This window comes from Sylvia atricapilla, chromosome 22 (assembly GCF_009819655.1).
Source record: "Sylvia atricapilla isolate bSylAtr1 chromosome 22, bSylAtr1.pri, whole genome shotgun sequence".
Classification (NCBI taxonomy): Eukaryota; Metazoa; Chordata; class Aves; order Passeriformes; family Sylviidae; genus Sylvia; species Sylvia atricapilla.
In genome coordinates this window covers 2,940,169-2,961,790 of record NC_089161.1, presented here as the reverse complement: position 1 = coordinate 2,961,790, position 21,622 = coordinate 2,940,169, and the positions used below count along the sequence as shown (strand labels likewise).

At 47.3% G+C, this 21,622-nt stretch overlaps 1 protein-coding gene across 1 annotated transcript in view; it reads right to left on the bottom strand.

Moving 5' to 3' along the window:
• PRDM16 (PR/SET domain 16) overlaps positions 1 to 21,622 on the bottom strand; it is a 289,181-nt gene that overhangs the window by 28,118 nt on the left and 239,441 nt on the right. The window contains exons 4-6 of the mRNA XM_066334218.1: positions 17,418 to 17,552; positions 9,467 to 9,569; positions 4,160 to 4,358 (exon numbers count right to left, since the gene is read on the bottom strand). Coding sequence (XP_066190315.1) covers positions 4,160 to 4,358; positions 9,467 to 9,569; positions 17,418 to 17,552 — 437 coding nt within the window. The remainder of the gene's footprint in view (positions 1 to 4,159; positions 4,359 to 9,466; positions 9,570 to 17,417; positions 17,553 to 21,622) is intronic.

Genomic DNA, 21,622 nt, shown 5'->3' with positions numbered 1-21,622 from the left:
AGGCTGGGAATCCTGCACATCTCAGACAGAAATCCTGCATCTCTATGGCCAGAAATCTTGCACATCTCTTATTTGGAATCCTGCACACCTCTCAGAAATCCTGCACACCTCAGACCGGGAATTCTGCATCTCTCTGGCTAGGAATTCTGCATATCTGATGCCAGGAATCCTGCATCTCTCTGGCCAAGCATCCTGTTTCTCTCAGGCCAGGAATCATGCTCCTCTCAGCCCTTAAATCCTGCATATCTGATGCCAGGAATCATGCACCTCCTAGCCAGAAATTCTGCATCTCTGAGGCCAGGAATCCTGCACATCTCAGGCTGGGAATCCTGCTCCTCTCAGACAGAAATCCTGCATCTCTCATGCTGGAAATCCTGTGTCTCTCTGGTTAGGAATCCTGCATCTCTCAGACCAGGGATCCAGTTCCTTTTAGGCTGGGAATACTGCACCTCTCCAACAGAGATCCTGCTCCTCTCACCCCTCAAATCCTGCGTCTCTGAGGCCAGGAATCCTGCACCTCTCAGCCAGAAAAACCTTCACAACCCAGGCCTATAATCCTCCACCTTTCAGCCATTAAATCCTGCACCTCTCAGGCCAGGAATCCTATATCTCTATGGCTAGAAATCCTGCACATCTCAGACCAGGAATTCTGCACATCTCAGCCCTGAGAAACAAGGAAAGGAAATCTGCATCATTGTCTTCCTTTGGGGCAAGGCAATAGGAGTTACAAACACTACTCTTACTGTGAGTTCTAAAAAAAAAGAAAAAACCACAATCAAACCAGCTCACATGGAATCTGCTCCTCTCTGACACCCCTACACATGGATATTAAACCATTCCTACAGAACTGTAGAACATGGCTGTGTTTTCACAGAAACAATAAAGCTGAACACTGCTGGAAAATCCTGCCATTCTTCATTAAATGCCACAGGGAAAACACTCCCCGGGTACTTCCAGCGAGCTGAGGGGTTCAGGATCCCAGGAATTGTGTCAGCCTTGGTCACTCCACACCCAAAACCTTGGAGCACCAGCCCTGATCCCAGCCAGATAATTCATATTCATGGGCATGCCCCTCATAAACTGCCAACCCACTCCTTGAAAGCAGCAATACTCATTTTGCTCAAGAAATGCTGCTCTTAAAATGACCAGATTTTAAACACACGCGCACACAAAGTAACACAAACCTTTCATATCCACGTCCAAAAATACGCTCCTGTTAACTGTGATTTATGAGTTTGTTTCGAGCAAATATGGACAAGCTAATATGCTGTTTAGAGGCAAGTACCTACTGGGATTAGTGAAACATTTATTTATTTAGTCAGCTGCTAAATGCTCAATTTCAGGTCCCCAGTGGCATCCTTGATTTCATCTGTATTAACTTTGAAAAATTCTGAGACCATCCAGGCACTCTGAGCGGGTTTATTTGGCGTTTTAGTGACTTTAAACTTGGCAGATTGATGGGGGAGACACTGATGTGGACATTTCCTCCCACCCCAGCAATCCACCAGCATGTCAAAGGCTGAGTGGGGATGCTGCTGATTTTCTTTTACTTTGTCAAAAAAAACAAAAAACAAAAAAAAAAAAAAACAACCCCAAAACAAAAAACCAAACCAACCAACCAACTAAACAAAGAAACAAAAAAGCCCACCAAAAAACCCCCCAAACCTTTATATTACTTATCCCAAAATATTGGGTCTAAAAGGCAAAAACCCAAGGCCACAGTGCCAGTTCAGACCCCTATGGAGCCAAGAACACACAGAGGGTACAAATAGGATACAGCACATACATTTCAAAAGGTCATTTCCTAGTTAAGACAAAAATTAGAGAGCACTGGAAGTTAAACAGGAGAGAGCTCTTGACACTGATGGATAAAAGAATTGGATTTTTTTTTTCTAAAATCTGTAATATTGAAAACATTTGAAGGAAATTCTCTTTGTCTCGTCAGGTAAAATTAAGTAAATTGCAGCCTCTTATTTCTAATGAGGGTACCCAATGTAGAGACACGAGGTGAGGGGTAAAGATGCCACACTGGGCCAAGAGGATCCCACACAGGAATCCCAGGATCCACCCCAAATTCTACAACTCCCAAGCTCTTTTCCATGCACATACAGGGAATGCTCTGTAGGCTTCACCTTTCTCTGCATTTTTTAAAATAGATTTCTTCCCCCTCACTTCCTCACCCAGATCAAAGAGCTGAAAGTATCAATGCAATTAAGTTCAAAGTGACAAATGCAGGTTTTTAAATGTTAAACTGAAGTGAAACAGGCCTTACAGGAGCTTTAACCTCGAGGTTTTTGCTCTGCTCAGGCAGAGCCTGACAGGGGATTGCCAGTTCTCACAGTTTTATAGCAAACCTTGTGGTGCACGGGGTTTGTTCACCCAAGAAGGCAAAAGAAATGAGTATGTGAGAACTTCAGCCTCCGGTAAACACAGAAAACTCTGCTTTTATAGAATTTTATAAAGGCTTTTATCAAGGCTTAGGATGCAAATAAATACAATCTTAAGGTGATTAAAAAAACTCTCAACTTTTAAAGCTGGCTCCTAATATTTAACTCTTTGAGTCTCACTTTGCCCATGAATTAGATAGCTCAAAGATTGCTGCGTTAAAGCTGCATTTCATTACTACCACATTCTGCTTAAAAAAATTCAGATTTTCAGTTAAAACCTGAGTTAAAAACATTTTACCTTTTAAAGAGAAGTTTCATTCTTGTTTAGAGTTGCCATATAATCATCAAAAGAACTGAATAAATATTGAAAATTAAAAAACGAGCTGGAGAATACCCAATCTTCTTTTTTTTTTTCTTTTTCACATTGCTGTCACAAGAATGTTTGGTGGACACAAAATTAAAAACTTGATTGGAATAGAATTTTTTAATTGCTCCTTCCAGATCAAAGAGGAGCTTGTGGCCATATTACGAGTTCTTAGGGCATCGACACCTCTTTAAACTCACTCATCTCAAATGACCAAGAACTGAATTTAAAAGAAGCCTTCATGCACATTTTGACTGAACTAATACTGAAGAGTTTTTTTCCTTCAGGACCAGAGCACAAGAGAGCAGATGGTGGAAAGATCCTACACAGATCTCTCAGAAAAGAACCCCTTAAACTTCCCACCACCAACCCTCGGGTGCTTCCACCCACGGGCAGTGAAAAGCACCAGTGAAATCAAGGTGGAATAAAACACTGCCAACAGCTGCAGAGGGTCCCAAAGTGAACATTCCCAAACCTTGTAGGGAAAGGAAAGGTTGGTCCCAAAAGGAATATTTGTAAAGCCTATGGAGGAAGGAAAGGTTTATCCCAAAAAGAATATTGTGAAATGCTATGGAGAAAGGAAATTTTTCTATAGAAAAAAGAAAAGTTTATCCCAAAAAGAACATTCCTAAAGCTTATGGAGGAAGGAAAGATTTATATGGAGAAAGGAAAGGTGTCTATGGGGAAAAAAAAGGTTGATCCCAAAATGAACATTCTGAAATGTTATGAAGAAAGGAAAAGTTGATCCTAAAAGGAGCATTCCTAAAGCCTATGGAGGAAGGAAATGTTTCTGTAGAGGAAGGAAATGCTTCTATGGAAAAAAGGATGACTTGATCCCAAAAGGAACATTCCTAAAGCCTACAGAGGAAGGAAAGGCTTGTCCCAAAAAGAACATTCTGAAATGCTGTGGAGAAAGGAAAGGTTCATCCCAAAAGAACATTCCTAAAGTCTATGGAGGAAGTAAAGGTTTCTATGGAGGAAGGAAAAGTTTCCATGGAGGAAGGAAAGGTTGATCCCAAAAAGAACATTCCTAAAGACTATGGAGAATGGAAAGGTTGACCTCAAAAAGAACATTCCTAAAGACTATAGAGGAAGGAAAGGTTTCTGTGGAGGAAGGAAAGGTGTCCATGGAGGAAGAAAAAGTTTCCATGGAGAAAGGAAATGTTGATCCCAAAAAGAACATTCCTAAAGCCTATGGAGGAAGGAAAGGTTTATCCCAAAAAGAACATTCCTAAAGACTATGGAGGAAGGAAAGGTTTCTATGAGGAAGGAAATGTTTCCATGGAGAAAGGAAAGGTTTCCATGGAGAAAGGAAAGGCTGATCCCGTCAGTCCTCCCCAGCCGCACCATCCCCCTTTGGCCCGGACGGCGAGGGGAGGCCAGAGGAGCTCTGGCTCTCAGTGGGTACCTGTATTTGTTGGGGAACATCCTCTCACAGTCCTTGCACTCGTAGACCTGTCCATCCCCGAGGCCCTCCTGCTTGATCTCGTCGCCCAGGCTGTCGTACAGGGCGCCCACGGCGCTGCAGCCGTACTTCTTGTGTCTCCGCAGGTCCAGCTTGGACTGGAAGAGCTCATCGCAGTCCTCGCAGCGGAACGAGGGCTCCTCTGCAACACACACAGCAGCCCATGGTCAGCCCTGCCCCAGGGAACACCAGCAGCCCGGCCTCTTGGACCTCAGGGAGGAGGAGAAGCTCCCCGAGGCCAGCAAACAAACAAACAGAGAGAGAATTCACAAGTGAGAGGGGAGAGAACCCAAGGGAGGCTGTGCCAGCAGCTGCTTTCACTTTAAGCATTAAGAGAGACAGAGAAAAAAAAAATTAGATCACACAACTAGAGGAGATCTTGTTTTCTTTGTGTCTTGGCCTCTGGTGAGATGGAGAGAGCTACAGGGACTGGGAGACACATGAAATTCTGGGTCCATTCCGGGGGGCTGCTCGTGTCTACAAGGAAGGGGTTTGAAATTATGGATGAGTTTTCCTCAGAAGGGGCTGCCAGGGAAAAAGGAACGAGCCAGACTCGTGTAAACACAGATAGAGAGAAAAGCAAACTGCCACAGCACAAACCTGGAGGAGCTTCTTTCTAAGAAATCGTCTGTCTAATGTTCTAATGTTCTCCTCCTAATTTTCCACTGCAGGAGCTCAGGGCTCCATCAGCCTGAGGAGCCCCAGCCCAGAACACCATGGAAGGAAGAGCAGGGAGCCAAAGGCTTTGTTGCCGTGCTCTTTGCTTTTTAAATTTTTTTTTTAAGTTCTAATGCACATAATAAATTACTGTAGTCAAGGTCAAACAAATTAAAAAGAGGGCAGCTATTATTAAGTTTACAAGGCAGCATCCTGACCAGAGTGCCAAGCCAAACAATCAGCTCGGAGCTGTAAATTTTCCAGGAGAACAAGCTCTGCGAGGGAGTGGGGATAGCTCTGGGTTTCTCCACCCTGGAACAGAAGCTTTCCAGCCCCTCTGAGTCACTGGAGCCACATTTCCCTGTCCTCCCCTACCCTCTTCCTCCACGCTCTGCTGCTCTGCCTGGTTGTTCTCTTTTTCTGATAACTTCAGAAAGGAACAGCCTGTGGTGAGTGCGTTATCTCCGAGGGAGGAGTGGGGATATTCTGAGAGCTGCAGCCAGAGGCAATGCTGTGATGGAGCTGATCCAGTCCCTGGATGTTGGGGTGGGATGTGGCCACGCTCACGTTCTTTGGACAAAATCTTCAACCCCTGAACAAACCTTTGCTTTGCAGTCCCCCCTTGCACTTGTTTACGCCAAAATTTTGCACAACTGCGAACACTCAGGCTGAGCTTTGAGGTCTGAAAGGAGTTAATTTTGTTTTGAGTGTGACAGGTCAGTGTCTCACCCAGAGACCTCCGTGTTCCCACTTGGGCCCTCACCTCTCATCTCCTTTTCTCTGCTTAAACCTGAGTGTAAAACTGAGCGAGGCAAGGTCCCGGAGGCTGCAGCAGCCACGTGGGCAGAGGAAACCCTCTGCACACTCTGCACACCTACACGGGAAGTGTCGGCATGGGGAAACTCAAACCCAGCTGAACAAAAGGAAGTATCAGCAGGACTCAGGCAGCACAGCCCTGCCCAGGGCTCCCAGAGCCACCCACGCCAGGCAGGGATCACCCCACAGCACCCACAGGGCTGCAGGAGCATCTCCTCAGCTGCACAACGCAGGGGGGCAAAAGGAAATCAAGGCCACAGTGGCAACAAAGGGATTTTGATTATAAAAAAGGAGATCCGAGGGAAGAAAATACTCAATTGTTCTAATCTGAGCTCATTTTTTGAGGGTTTATACACTCTGAAACTGCTGGCAGCAGCCTCACCATGAGGTGGGTCAGGCCCTGCTCTGCTCCTCAGAGAAATTCTTTTTAGAAAAGAGAATTTTGTAGAACATTTTGTAGAACAGGACCAATTCTGTAGAAAATTTTGTAGAACAGGACCAACGTGTGTCTCGTGTTTTTATGTCCCTAGGGAGGGAAAACTGGAAATCGGCACACCAATAACAGCAGGATTGAGAGCTGCTTCACTACCTACCATTAAAATGATCCAAACTCCTTTTTAGGAGTAAAAAGAAGAAGGGAAAAAAAAAAAAAAAAAAAAAAAGCGTAGCATCAAACTCCAGAGACATGGAACTGCTCTGGTGAGGTGTTTCTCTACCTCAGAGCCAACATTTCCCCTCTTTGCTCTCCTGTAAATGCAGCAGTGGCTTAACCAGGAAGGAATTTTTGGAGGAGTGACTGAAATCCTCCAGGCTGGGAAGCCCCAGGTGCCTTCACCTCTTAACAAGCTCCTACCAAACTCTCAGGATCCCTCAAGCTCCACCTGGCAAATCCCCAGACCTGAAAACACTTGGAATGGAGGAAACAGATTTTTTTTTTCCCCCTCCTTATTCTAACTTCAGAGAAAATGCAACCAAATTCCTTCCACAAATCCAGGTGGAACTCTTCCTGCTTCAGTTTGAGATTCACATGAGTAATTGCAGCTTATTTCACCCAAACTCCACTCTAGAAAGCAGAAATCCTCTCTGGGTTTGGAGAAGCAGCCACGGAGAATGATTTCCTCCACACCTGGCTAAAGCTGGATAAGTGACTTCCCTCTCACACCCTGAACACTGCCCCTCCTGCTCTTACCAAGGACAGTGACACATTTCTGTCCTTTCTGTGAGCTCACAGAGCAGGAGAGGAGGTGAAAGACGTTAATTGCCTCAAGAATATTTTAGAGAAGAGGTTTTGTTCCTTGTTCACCTCGTCCTTTGCCAGATCTCACCCCAATCACACGTGGGACAAGAGAACACCAAATACAGCAGCTTTTCCACAGGTGGAATAGATGGAGGCTAGGAAGAGCAATTCCTGTGCTTCAGAGTATTTGGGTTTGGAGAAAGAAAGTTATGTTGAAAGGAGACTTAGAGAGCTGACAAAAATATGAGTAAAAGCCTTGTAGCCACTTGTTATTCAGGCTGCCACCGGTTGTAAATCCTGTTTTGATGCTCAGAAAGGGCAAAGAGAGGAAAAACTGATCAGGTGGGAGAGCAGCTGAGCGTGGGGAGGCCCTGGGAGAGCAGCTGTGGCTGTCCCTGGATCCCTGGAAGTGTCCAAGGGCAGGCTGGAGGAGGATTGGAGCAGCCTGGGGTAGTGGAGGGTGCCCAGGGCAGGGATCAGATCATCCTTCAGGTCCCTTCCAGCCCAAATCATTCCATGCTGACCTCCTGCAGATCCCAGACCTGACTCCTCAATAAATACCCTGCAGGGGAAGGACCTGACCTGGCTTAGGACCAGACCATCCCCTACAAAACCGAAACCTAAATCAGCACAGAGGCTCAGGGCTGAACCGAGCCCCGGTATTATTTTTGTGTCTGTATCAGACATCCACTTTGCAGACTCCAGGTTCGTTCAACTGCTCTTTTTTTTATTTTTTTTTTTCCCTACCTCTAAGTACCCAAAATAAAAAGGTCGCCCTTCAAAACAACTTCTCATTTAAGTTTTCCCCTTTACTTTAAGCATCACAAATGAAAATAGTGCCCTTCACAAAGGTAACTGCCTCGGTGTGTGACAGGGAGAAGGGGCTGCAAAGAAAAGAACAGCCCCAGTTACACCGAAATTGCTGCCTGCTCTCCGTGTCGTGTTTGTCAAATCTATGGTTATATGTGCCTATATCTGAAGTTCCATCAGTAACACTCAGGACAAAGCAGGAATGTAACAGAAAAATAAATCAGTGCCTAATAGCTTTCAGAGAAACCAAGGGGAACACAATTATGTGGCATCTACATGCTAATCTACCAGACTCGAATCTCAAAGGAGTTCAAGTGCCCTACTCAAAATTCCTGCAGTGATAAGGGGTCTGCTGTGTTTGGCTGGGGTTGGGAGGAAAGATTTTTATGATAATTATCTTTGTGTGGAACAATTTTGCATTTTCTCTCCTGTTAATTCCGAAGTGAGCTGGGGGTGCGAGGCAGCAGGAAGATAGCCCTGCTGAAAGTAAAAAGTATTAAGGAGTCAAATATTTAATGTTGGCCTGGCATAATTTGACAGCAATTATGCAGCAAAAGCACTAGACGTTACCAGGAAGATCCAGATAAATGTTCCATAATGACAGAGATGGAAAACAAGGAGCACTTTTTTTGCTCGTTCACATAAAAGCCTGTTAGAAACTGAAATGCTGAACAGCAGTGAGTTTTCATTCAGATTTCCCCTTGACATTAAAAAAAAAAGAGAGAGAGAGAAAAAAAGAAATTATTCATCTCTGTGTGTTGGTCTTGAGAAAATAATTAACTTTTTTTTTTGAGGGGAGGAGAGCAGTGAAAAAATAGCCCAAAACTTGGTGTGTGTGAGGCAGCAAATATCACACTTCACCCCCAGCCCTTCAGCAAATGAACTTCCAGCAGCACAAATCCTCAAACTATCCCATTTTCCAGAAATATTGGAAGCTAATTGTGCAGGATTTTACTGCAAATTCGCATCAGAAATTATACTTTTGGACAGGTAAAAGAAAATAAATGTACTGTGGGATGCCCAGAGAGAACTCCAATTCCATGAATTAATTTTTTAGAGCATTTTTTCCAACTACTAGTTTAAAACCACCTGGTAAATGAGAATGCATTTATAGAAATAAATCATTGAATAATGGTGTTGGGCACATCCTTCCCAGTTTTGCTCAGAGATCACTTCCTTGCACAGTGTCTGTAGTGTCAGAGTCTGGGATGAATGTGGGAAAAAGCACCCAAAGAGAGGAAAATCAGTCCTGGGAGCCCTCTTAGATTTCCAGAACATTCCATGTGTATGTCCTGCTACCTGCTCACAGCTGCTGCAGAGAAAGATGAAGTGTCTTTATTTCAGCAATAATAATTTTAGTGATGACTCTTCGACCTCCTGCCTGGACCCCCCTTTTCCAGATTCCCCAAATCTCTGCAGGCTGGTGTTTTCCAAGCCTTGGGATAGTTTGGCCATTTTTATTACACCCAAAGGCACCTGGTGACCCTGGGGATGGAAAAAGCACCTCTGATCATATCCAAACCCACAAAGAGAAGGAAAATGAAGCTGCTTGAGGCTGATAAAAACTCAATATTGTGGACTGAGCCCCTCTCCCCAGGGAAACAGTGAAAACGAGCACAAAAGGCACAGAAGGGGCAGGTCCTGGTTTTGTCATATCCTGCCCTGGCTGAGGGTGCCAGCAGTGCCAGGGGTGCTGCAGAGAGGAGCAGAAGCTCCTGGGGAAGCCTTACCTTCCATGCTGGGTGCCATGTTCCCCAGGGAATAACCTCCTTCCTTCAGACACACCAGGAGCTCTTCTCCCGGCTCAATCTCCTTAATAACTTTATAATAGACCTGGGAACCACAAACAGAACAGACACGTTAAATAGGCAAAAGCTCGTGTTTTGTGTTTTAACCAATAACTCAAATTGCTCCAGCTAATAGGGGAGGTTTGTCCCTCGATTTGGGATAATTGGGATAATTGTTTTCCCGCCTTTATTCGACTATTTGGGTGTCAGAGTTTCACAGGGCTTGGACAATAAAAAAATATTTTGGGCAACAGCCTCTCTCCCTCAAATTACAGCAAATCTTCCCATTTTCCCATTTTTTTCCTGTCCTCCTATGAGCTCAGTGTGCTTGTCACAGTGAAGGGAAGATTAACCTGATGGAATTGTCACGTTTAAGGCTCTGCTCTCTGAGCCAGAATTGGCCTCATGATTAGGGCTGAATTATCACGTCTCCACAGAATTATTTTGTTGATTATTCTCTCCAACAGGCTCGACCTGACCCCTAACCACAGACGTGAAGCACTCCAGGTGAGCAGTTAACCCACATTCTGAGCTCCTGCCTGAGCACAGACCCTGGAGCTTCCAAAATGTCCCACACAGCTCAGTTCACCTCCAGGCCCTTTGTCATTGCACCAGGAGAAAACCCCAAAACAGAGACAGGATTCAGACAAGGGCACAGCCCACACACCTCACCTTCACTGCCCTACAAACCCCAAACCCCACAGGAGCCAGGGCAGTGGGGCCAGTGACAGCTGGGTCGCACCTGAGCTGATCCCTGTGGCCTCATTCCCTCCCATGAGCCTGCTCCAGGAGCTCCACGACTTCTGTCCTGAGGACATTCAGTGTCCTCTATATTTTCCAAATTTTTGGGGTGCACAGGACCCTGTCCTAACACGACACTCTGAGAATTCACCTGATAACAGTTATCAATTCCCAGGTTTTCTTAGCACTGCGTTTAACAGCAATCTAAGAAATTCTTTCTCAGGCTAAAAAACACATTTCACCCAGAACAATTCCCTAAATTTGCTGCCACTCTGCCTCTGCCAGCCTGTATTTATGGGCAGGGAACACACACAACTCCTAAATTTCTGCCTGGGCTACATTAACTGTGTCACCACGATGCATTTCTCTTCCCAGAGTCCCTTTTCCTCCCTCCCAGGCACGGAACACGAGGCTTTGGCAGACGTGTGGCCCCAGGCCCGGCAGCTGCCCAGGGATGTTCCCAAAATTGTCCTCCCCATCCCGGAGCTGCGGCTGCGGGGAGATGTGATCACACGGAGAGGGAAGAGATTGCAGGGACGGGCGGCTGCAGGGACAGGGGACATCCATCCCAGAGCTTCAGGGACACGGGACATCCCTCCCAGAGCCGCAGGGACAGGGGACATCCCTCCCAGAGCTGCAGGGACAGCGGACACCCATCCCAGAGCTGCAGGGACAGGGGACATCCCTCCCAGAGCTGCAGGGACACAGGACATCCCTCCCAGAGCTGCAGGGACAGGGGACATCCCTCCCAGAGCTGCAGCGACACAGGACATCCCTCCCAGAGCCGCAGGGACAGGGGACATCCATTCCAGAGCTGCAGTGACACAGGACATCCCTCCCAGAGCTGCAGGGACACGGGACATCCCTCCCAGAGCTGCAGGGACAAGGGACATCCCTCCCAGAGCCACCACGCGGTGCGGCGGGGACCGTGGAGCGCGGTCACCGCTCACAACTTTCCCTCCACACCGAGGTCAGGAAGCTCCCGACCGATCACCCCGCGTTACACCGAGCGCCGGGACGGCCCGAGATCCGCCCTGTCACCGCTCTGGTGTCCCTGTCACAGCTCTGGTGACCCCAGGAGCGCCCGCAGGTCCCCGGGCGGAGCCGTTCCCGTCCCGAGGGATGATTACCGCTGCCCGGCGCCTCCCGATCCCGCTCTCCGCAGCCGCACCGCGGCTCTCACCTCTCCCCGGGACACACCGAGGAAAAGTTGCCGGTGGGGCGAGTTCCGGCAGCCGCCGGGACCGGGAGCGGGATGGGGCCAGCACCGGGATGGGGATGGGGATTAAGATAGGGATGGGGATTAGGATAGGGATGGGGATTAGGATAGGGATGCGGACCGGGAGCGCGGCCCCTGCCCGCCCCAGCAGGTGGCAGACGCCGCCCGTCACCGGCCCCGCCACGGCCGCGGGGACCCGCCGGTGCCTCGGAGCCGCTCCCGGGCGATGCGAACGGAGCCGGGCCGGGCCGGGCCGTGCTGCCTTCCCCTGACCTGCTCGCTCCTGTCCCGCGGCCGCTGCGCTCCTCCGGTGCCGGCGGTGGGGCGGTCGGGGGCAGGGAAGGGAAGGGAAGAGGAGGGAACGGGAGGGGAGGGAAGGGAAGCGGGCAGCCGGGCAGGGGCTGTGCAGCAGCTCCGAGGCCGGGGCAGTCACAGCCGTGACCGGTGTCTGCGTGCTGCGGGGCGGCCCTGGCCGGGAACTCCGGTACCGAGTGCTGTGACACTGCCCTAACCGGGAGTACGACCCTTATCGGGGTACGGCCCTAACCGAGGTGCAGCCCTTACCGGGGTACAGCCCTAACCGAGCACCCAGTATAGCCCTAACGGAGTGCTGTGACACTGCCCTTACCGGGGTACAGCCCTTACCGGGAGCTCCGGTACAGTCCTGACCGAGTGCTCTGATACAGCCCTCACCGGGGGTACAGCCCTCACTGAGCACCCGGTACAGCCCTAACCGAGGACCCGGTACCGCCCTATTCGGGAGCCCCAGCACATCCCTTACTCGACACCCGGTACAGCCCTTTTCAGAAGCTCCGGTATATCCCTTACCGAACCCTCGGTGCTGCCCCGCTCGGGAGCTCCGGTGCATCCCGCTCCTTGCCGGCTGTTTGCTGGCCCGCTTTCCCTCCTTCCCCCGGACCCAGCACAGCTCACAGTTCCCTGCTCACCCAAATATCGAGCAGCCAGCACTGCCCGGCCATCCCTCGCTGGGAGTTTCAAAGCAGGGATGGGCACAAACACACAAAGATTTGGGATGGGAAATGAAATCCCGCTGTTGGCTGCAGGTAAAATGTCCCAAAGTGCCCAGACGCTCATCCCTGTGCCTGCCAGAATCTTTGGGGTAATTCCACCAGCGTTTCCCACGGATGTGCAAACAGTTCTCCCAGTGCAGGCACATCTGTCCTCGTCCAGCTGAGAGTCCAAAAACGGGATTTGGTGCTGAGAAATGGGATTTTGGGCAGGATCTGGGCTCGTACGGCTCCAAAACCTCAGGTGGAACGCCCTGAGCAGCAGCAGGCTGACACAGGACACACACCTGGGCACAGGTGAGAGCAGTTCTGAGAGAGCCCTGCTCCACCCAGCCCGGGGAGTTAATTTCTGGCGATTCCACTGCCAAATAAAAAGTAATCCAAAATTTTCCTTTTTCTCATTATCTCTTTCATTTGCATTTCGCTGCTCCTCTTGGCTTGTACTACAAGAAAAGCTTTTCCCAGGACCAAACCACACTGAGCTTAGCAGGAAAAGTGCCTGAAAAAAAACCCCAAAATGCAGCCTAGGGGTGAGCCCAGAGCTCAGGAGTGACTTGGAAAAACAGAACTGAAGATGGGCCAAGCCAAGAGGGAAAAGTAAAATAAAATAAAATAAAATAAAATAAAATAAAATAAAATAAAAATAAAATAAAGTAAAATAGCAATTAACAGATGTTTCTCATGCAGCTGGCAACCCAAACCAGCACTAAATCACCAGCCATGGTCTAAAAGGTCCATCAAGTTCAGAGATAGAGTCACGGATCTTACAGGGGAAAAATCCTTCAGAATTCCCCTGCCAAGGGCTGACACTGCCCCGGTCTCACCCTTTAGCTCCTTTTCCTCTCCTGTTTGTTCTCAGAACAAAGTAGCTCCTTGTGTTTCACAACGTCTCCTGCAGCCCTTCCAGAAATATAGGACAGGCTCCTTTAATGATCAGGGAGAAGTTGGATTCTGCTGGAGTCACATTAATTTCATCAAACATTTCATTATGATAATTAACTTCATGTTTCAGCCGTGCTACTGATGGTCTGGGCTCATCAAAGCCTTTTTTTAAATTTTTTTTTGTGTGTGTGTGTGTGCTGGAAAAACTCAGATTTACTAATCCAGCAGAAGATTTACATTCATCAATCAATTCTGTTTGTTTATAGAAAAGTTCCACACTTGATCATTTCGTGTTTCCCACTGCAGCATGGGCAGCTCTCCAAATTACCAGCTTTGTTTTACACTAAATAGTTAACAGGATAAGTAGGGTTTGGTGGTACTGAGAATACTTATTTTTTCTTTTTTTTTATTTTTATCAAAATTATTCTGGGCATGGGGTGTTGAAGAAAGAAAAGAAATGGAAAGCAACCCCCTCCAAAAAAAAACCCCAACAAAAAAACAAAACAAAAAAACCAAACCAAACCCCCCTAAAAAACAACATAAAAACCACCCCCAAAACAAACAAAAAACCATAAAACCAAAAACCCAACCTAAACCAAAAAAAACCCCAAAACCCACCCCAAAAACACCCAAAAACCCAAACCAACAACCAAACCAAACAAATAAGCAAAAAGGGAAAGTAGAAGTGACCCAGAGGAATTGTTGATCCCTGGGCCAGCAGAAATCAGGCTCTGACTGTCTGATTTTGCTGCTAAAACAGAACAATTTGGTACAATCACAATATGAGCCCTGCAGAACCATAATCACCACACTCTGGGGCTTGTCTCACTCAGAGCCCAGCACCACCTCATCTTTCCACTGAGAAAAAAAAAAAAAAAAATCTGGAGCAGACAGAGGCTGGGAATGAGGTTTAACCATTCCCAGAGTCAGGACCAGGGATGGAGGTGGAACAAGGCGAGTGGGAAAAGTCCATCCCAGAATTACCTAATTAATTAGGGCCCTTGCTAATAACCAGCCCCATTTTCCTGCTGCAGAGATTTATCTGAACTTCCACCCTTTTGTATTTCAGGGAGGAAAAAGAGCATTAAAAGGGGAGAGAGCGGCTGCCGTGTTCCCCTCGAGATCAAAATCCCACCCACAAACACATCAGCTGCAGCAGAGGAGCTGAGAACCTCAAACCCAGCCTGAAAAAAATAGGTTCTTTGTGTCTTTATCTCACCAATAATTCACTCCATGGGCAGCCCAGTGAAGATTTGTCCTTCCTGCTCCCTCAGACCTGTTCGTGTGTCCAGCTCTGGACACAGAAAATTTGGCCATGTGAATATCCAGCCAGGACAGGGCTGCACATTTTGCTTTTGTTCCTGTGTTTTCCTCCTTTGGAATTGCTTCCCTTTTGTTTCTGCTCGGCCACATTGCTTCTGATTTCCTCTTTTTAAGGCTCTTTGTGACTTGTGTGCTTGGGAATCCTGACTGGAGTTACCAAACCTCTGTAAAATTCACCCAAAATCTCTGCATTGCACTCACACCTCACACTGGCTGATGAAATGGAGGCCTGGATTTTTTCCTGTCTCCTATTACTCCTTTTTTTCACCCCCAATATCTGCACCCCAACTAAAAGCAGCAGCTGTCACCCTGACTATTATTAATATATATTAATTATATGAATGACCAGCTCATGGCCTTGAATATAATTTTTGTATATTATAAATATATTATTACATAGATTCTGTTTAGTATTTCAGACTCTTGACCTGCTCAAGTATTTTCCTTTTCGAGGCAGGAGTAACAACAGGAAAAAAATAAACCATTTCCCTTTTAGTAAATGATATAATTTATCTACTATTTTTTTTGCAGTCCTCCTTCAGAATCCCAATTATTTCCAACAATCAAGGATCTTCTTTTCTAATACCTCTCCAGCATGAATAAATAGAAAGAAAAATGGATAATGTTATTCTACATGTGAAAATTGGCCCCATAATTGAAATATAGTGAATGAAACATCTCAATTAATAAATACATTTTATATACATTATAATCTGTTAATAGGGGGACAGAAATAATTGAATGGTCCAGATTTTGCTGTCGATTTCCTCACTAAAATCCAGGAAAATTCTCTGTGCATTCCTGGGACTGTTCCTGGGTTACAGGACTAAAGAAGAACAGAAGGGGACACACACACTCAAAGATCATCTCCTGTGTAAACCTGTTCTTTTTTCCCCAAAACAAAATGATTTTAACAAAAATCTTCTCCTGGCCCTTATCACCAGAGTGCTGCCTGGTTATTTAGAGGGCAATCATTTTTTGCAAAACTTTTTATTTTCTGTGGGCGCTTACAAACAACCCCAAACCTTTTCCTGGTGCCTGAAGGGGGAAGATCAAACTTTTGTCCTGCTTTATGTTAGGGGAAAAATGCATCCCCTGGTGAAATAAATGAAGTTAAAGCCAGCAGCACCAAGAGACAGCACAAGATAGGAATCATCAGAGACTGAAAAATGGTTTTGGGATTTACTCTGGGGAGAGTTTGAGGTGTCCCCAAGTCCCTTTCCCTTGGGGATCTCTCCCTGCTCTGAGCTCTCCCCTCTGACCTGCAGGATTCCCCCAGCACCAGCCCCCAGCAGAATCTCCCCTCAAATGAGCAGCCTGTGGGGTTTGGTGCACAGGAAACAAAGTTGGAGGTTGACACAAATTTTCTAAATTTATCCCGGTGTGAAAATGAGAAGGGTTGATTTTTAAAGTCCAGGGTGACCCTGGCCAGGAACACACCCGGGTGTGAGAACCCAGCTCAGGATCAGGAAGAAGCTGTAACATCCCCTTTTATTGGCACACAGCTCCTGGTGACACCAGCTAAATCAAACCTAATAAAGTCTGAAAGCATTTTGTACCCTCCACCTCTCCTAACTTCAGTATCTTTGGCACTGTGTGACACTCTCGCTGTGGGATTTGGTAGTTCAGAGTTCCCAAGGACAGTTTTCCTAGGACCAGGTTGAAAGGCTTCAATTTGCAGCCTAGAAATATTGTTTTGGGTCTCCCAAGAGTTCAAATGCTCTTCTATTGCAGGGGCTTGTATCCAAAAGGCACCTTGGCCACTTGGGAATTAGGAATTCACTGGGTTTGATGAAAGCCCAGAGCAGCTGGAAACATCCCAAAAAGCCCTTCCCAGTCCCAAATCTGCCTCCTGCCTGCTAAGACAGTATTTCTCATTTAGGTCTGGACAGTAATTTCTATTTGAGTTGTACTCCATTGCAGGTTTGCGAAGCTCACAATGTGAATTGCCCATCTTCAATCCATTTTTGGGTCAAAGAACTTTGCAAACATCATCAAAATCCTGTTAATTCCATATAAACCCCCACCCAGGGACTGCTTCACCAGCATTGCTCTAACCTGCCTAGGAGATTTCAACTTTCCCCTCTGCAGACTCCAAACCACCTCCCACTCTCACTCTCCTCTTAAAAGCAGACAAAATCTGAATTTTCACCTTAGGACCACCCTTCCCACCCTCCCTGGCCACAGTTTCCATGGTTCCCATTTCCAGTGCTGGTTTCCAGCTGTCTCAGAGGGGTTCAGTGCCATAACCTGGATTTCACTGGATTTTCTCCACCACCACCAGAGTCAGGGACAGGATCATGAGTCAGGGGCTGGATCCTGAGTCAGGGACTGGATCACAGACCAGGGACAGGATCACAGATCAGGGACAGGATCACAGACCAGGGACAGGATCCTCAGTCAGGGACAGGATCCTCAATCAGGGACAGGATCACAAGTTAGGGACAGGATCCTCAGTCAGGGGCTGGATCCTGAATCAGGGACTGAATCCTGAGTCAGAGACAGGATCACAAGTCAGGGACAGGATCACAAGTCAGGGACAGGATCCTCAGTCAGACACAGGACCATAAATCTGGAGGTTTTATCTTCTCCCAGGGTTACCCATCACCTGCCCTGGCTGCTGTCACTGCCCAGCAGCCCCTGGCTGATCCCCAGCCCCGCTGGGTGTCGGTGGAGCCCAGCAGCCCCACAGGGAAGTTACCTGCTCGTTGATGTGGCACACAGCCAGGTTCTGCTCGTCGCAGGAGCAGGACACTCGGATGTACTTCAGCCAGTTCCCAGCCCCTCCCTGGCCGGCGTCAGCGCAGAACTTCTCAGTGCCCAGGGCATCGGGAATCTGCGGGAGAACGGGACAGGACAGGGGTCAGCTGGGGCCAAGGGGCAGCTCCGGAGGGGAGAGAGGGAGGAAAAGGGTTTGCAGGGCACAGCTCGGAACAGAAAAATGGAAAGGAGAAAGGTGGGTGATAGATACAATTGATCAAGAGGCTTGTGATGAGAATAAAATCAGCTCTCAGCCATTGTCTGAAGGTCCTGGCTGGCAGAACCTTCAAGGACACACCTCAGAGGGGTCCATGAGTAAAAGGTTCAGGTGCACAAATATTCTGGAGAACACAGCTCTGGTACAGCTTAAGTAATCAAAGCAGGGAACTCCTCCAAACTGCACTGATTTTTATGACAAGGACGTTAACTGCTCCATCTTCACATCATCTCTTTCATCCTTTCATGCAGGATAATTTTTAATTACAAACCTTTCAATAAACTCTCAAACCAGGTCACTTTCCACAGAGCTGTGAGGTTCTATTTTTAAAAAAAACCTACCCAATGCTCTACCCAATGCACTGCTTTCGTTTATCTGAGTACAGCCTGAGAAATTCACTGGCCACATCTGTGTGGCTGAAGGTGAGATACAATTTGGCTGCTGTGAAAAAGAGGAATCCTTCAAAGTAAAACCCCTCAGATATTTAAAGTCCAGGTGTGAGGAAAAAAAAAAAAGAAAAAGAAAAAACGGAAAAGAGTTAATTAAGGGGTTGCAGTCCAAAGAAAGTCACTGGTTTACCAGGAAGAGACTTTTCCCTCTCTTAAGGCAGTGAGTTTGGTGACAGAGTCAGAGCAGATGCTCAGCACTCCAGAACAACCTTTGGCATGACGCAGTTTGTAATTCACTCAAAAAAGCACATTTTGGAAATGACACAGGACACCCTGAAAACAAGGAGAAGCCCTTTGAGTCCCAGCATAGCAAGGCTCTGCTCTGCTCCTAAGTGGGCCTCCCTGCTCCAGAAACTCCTTTTTTCCTGAGATTCAGATTTCCCTCTACCCCAGCCAGCCCCTGTGTCAGTGCAAATTACTTCAGTCATCAAAAGCTCTTAACATGCTTTTACTAGCAATTAATTCTCTCAGATTCTAGTGGGATACGATTATATTTTTTGCCATCTATTTCAAGACACAGAAAAAAGAAAAAAGTGGGAAAACAAAGGAGAGGAAAAATTAAAGCCTGGCGATGACAGCAACAAGTCCAGCCTGAGCTGGGCTGAGAAACCTCAGGGGGACAGGTCCAGTCCAGGCTCTGGCTCCCAGCTCTGAACTCCTGCCACAACCACCAGGACAGCTCCCAGCTCTCTGCACTGGTCCCAGCAGACATTTCCTGGGCTCATCCCCACCACCAACCCTTCCTTCTCCAGCTCCCTGGTTGAAACGGGGTGAGGGAAAATCCCACCATTAGTACTGAGCTTCTTCCTTCCTAATCAGAACTGGGAGTCACTGAAATGCTGCAATTTCTCCCAGAATTTTGGGACAGAACTGGTGTGAGGAAAAAAGCTGGCTGCGCTCAGTTTCTTCATCCTCTGCCTGGGAACACTTGGGGTCATTCACTCATCCCTAACTAGACCCTGGAACTTTCTAGACTTCCTTGGTCATCTACTGGCAGCAGCAAAGGTCTGAGGGGGCCATTGATGGCACAGGAAGCCAATTCTGGGTTGTTTGGAAGTTTTAATAATAAAAAAACCCCAATAAAACCTGTTCTTAATGTGGCTGAAACACTACTGAGTTTACTCAAGCTAAATTATCAATAACTCCTGCTCTCTTTCAGGGAGCTCCAGGGACACCCAGACTGCCTAAAGCTGGTGAGACAAAGAGCTTCTCTTGGCTTTTTTGACCCGAAATTGAGTGACCCAGCCAAGCCAACCCCTGGAGTGGGGACACCCCCAGACACCAAGTGACAGCAGCTTCCGGGGAAACTGTTTGGAAAAGCAAATGAGACGAATCATTGAGGCTCAGCTGGTCTGAAGCCACTGAAGAGTTTGGGCAGAGTTTGTAGTGGTTTGAGGAGCCAGCAGCCCACAAACCTCCCAGTGCCAGCAACTGGTGACATTCAGTGGCCTTGGGAACACAAGATGGCAAATCCAGGACACACAAATTAGATTTTTTATTTCACAGCTCTATCCTACAGATGGTCTCTTTCATCTTGGAGGATTGTTTGAGAGGACACTTCGGGCCATGGAATGGCTTAGGATGGAAGGGACCTTAAGGATCATTTAGTTCCAAACCCCTGACCTCAGAGAAAGCCCAGAATTCAGCTCAAATTAATTTTGCAGGGTCCTGCTCACCAGCTGAGCCTCAGGAGGAGGTTCTGCCATAGCTCGAAATCACCTGAAACCCTGTGGTTTTATCTGCGTGGGGCATTAAAACCCAAGCTGAGGGTGTGAAATCTGACAGATCAAAACGAGAGAAAAAGAGGTGCTGGGAGAGCCTGAGAACCTGAGCTGCTGTTCTCACACACACTCAGTGCCCTCCACAAATAGAACCTGGCACCACGGCCCAAAGCCCAGATTTGGGGACTGAGCCCAGGCACTCCTCATCCCTCTGCTGGCATCGACCAGGAGCCTCTGGAAATGGAATAAACTGGCTGAGAGTGGTTCTGAGAGTGCTGCAGCTGGTCTGAGAGTGCTGCAGGGCCAGCCCCAGAGCCAGGGCAGCTCCTGGGGCAGCTCAGCCCGCCGTGGCCAACACCTCTAATTAAAGATCAGGTTCACACGCTCGCACTCCTCGCCGATGGTCTCCATCAAAGTTATTTCACAGCTGAAATGCACCGAGGAGCACACAGCAGCAGTCACCCAGCACTATCTGCACTATCTGTTCTTTCTTCTGTCAAATGTTCACACACAGAAAAATATTTTAAGTCTCTCTTCCCTCCCCCACCTGAGAAAACTCCGGAAAAACAAACTGAAACCTTTTACCACATCTTCTTCCAGTTCAGACCAGAAGGAAATCAGAAATTTCCTCTGGCGAAATTCTGCAAACCAACTGTTTACAAGTCTTTGTCAGTAAGTTAAAAAGATAAAAAAAAAAAAAAAAAAAAAGAGATTCCATGTTGAAAATGCTCTTGGGATGCTCATGGGGCATTGTTTTTCATCTTTTCTTTTGAAGAACCAAAAGATGTCTTGTGCTCTAGGACAGGTGAAGATGGAAAACGGAGGCAAAAAAATTTTGGGAATGGCAAACTAAAGATCCCAGATGGAAGCACAGAGGGATTCACCCCACTCCTGGAAGGGTCAGCTCCCCACAGCCACCCACCTGGGGATGCTTTTACCACAACAGGCATCTCCAGCTCAACTAAATCTGTTTATTCAGACTTAAAGCCAGAACTAAGTTCCTCCTTGTCCAGGACTTAGCAGCAGCTTTAATCACAAAACTATCCATCCCTGTTTTCCTGGGCAGGTAAAGGCTGACTTCAGGTATTTAGCACCAACAGCAAAAAAACCCAGAGATGCCATAGGAAGAAAAAACCCATCAGAAAATGCAGTGTAATTATTAGCAGGACTCTGACTTGGAGCTGACACGGAATTTCTGCCTGTGCTCTCTGCTCAGGCTGGCTCTGTATCACTGGAGACATCTCTCCTGAGAGTAATTTGGCTTAGACTTTAAAAAAAGTTGTCAGAGGGAAAGGAGAGGTGAAAAAAAGCTGGGAAGATACTCGAGAGGAAAAAACCAAATAAAATCAGTTTATAATTAGTAATTGGTGCTGGTTTTGCAAGTCTGTCACCATCACGTGCTGCTGTTCCAATCAGTTTTGGGGAATGCATTTCACCTCCTGGATCCCCTTGGCTCTGGGGCCCCACAGAGCTGGGCTCCCTGCAGGAACAACATTTGTCCCTTTTTCTTTGTCCCCACGTTAAACCCCAGCAGCCTGGGCCAGCCCCTGCCCTGGAGATGTGCTGGAAAAGCAGACTTTCATCTGGCCTGCAGCCTGTGGACACGCACAGAAAGTTAATTATTGTGGGAGCACTTCCTCTGGCCGCTCTTCCATTTTATCCCTCCCACCCCATCGTGGATTTTTCCCCGCTTCTTTTTTCATCACTGAACACGCCAAAACTGCAGTTCATCTTTTCTCCTTCTGCTGCAGATGGTGAG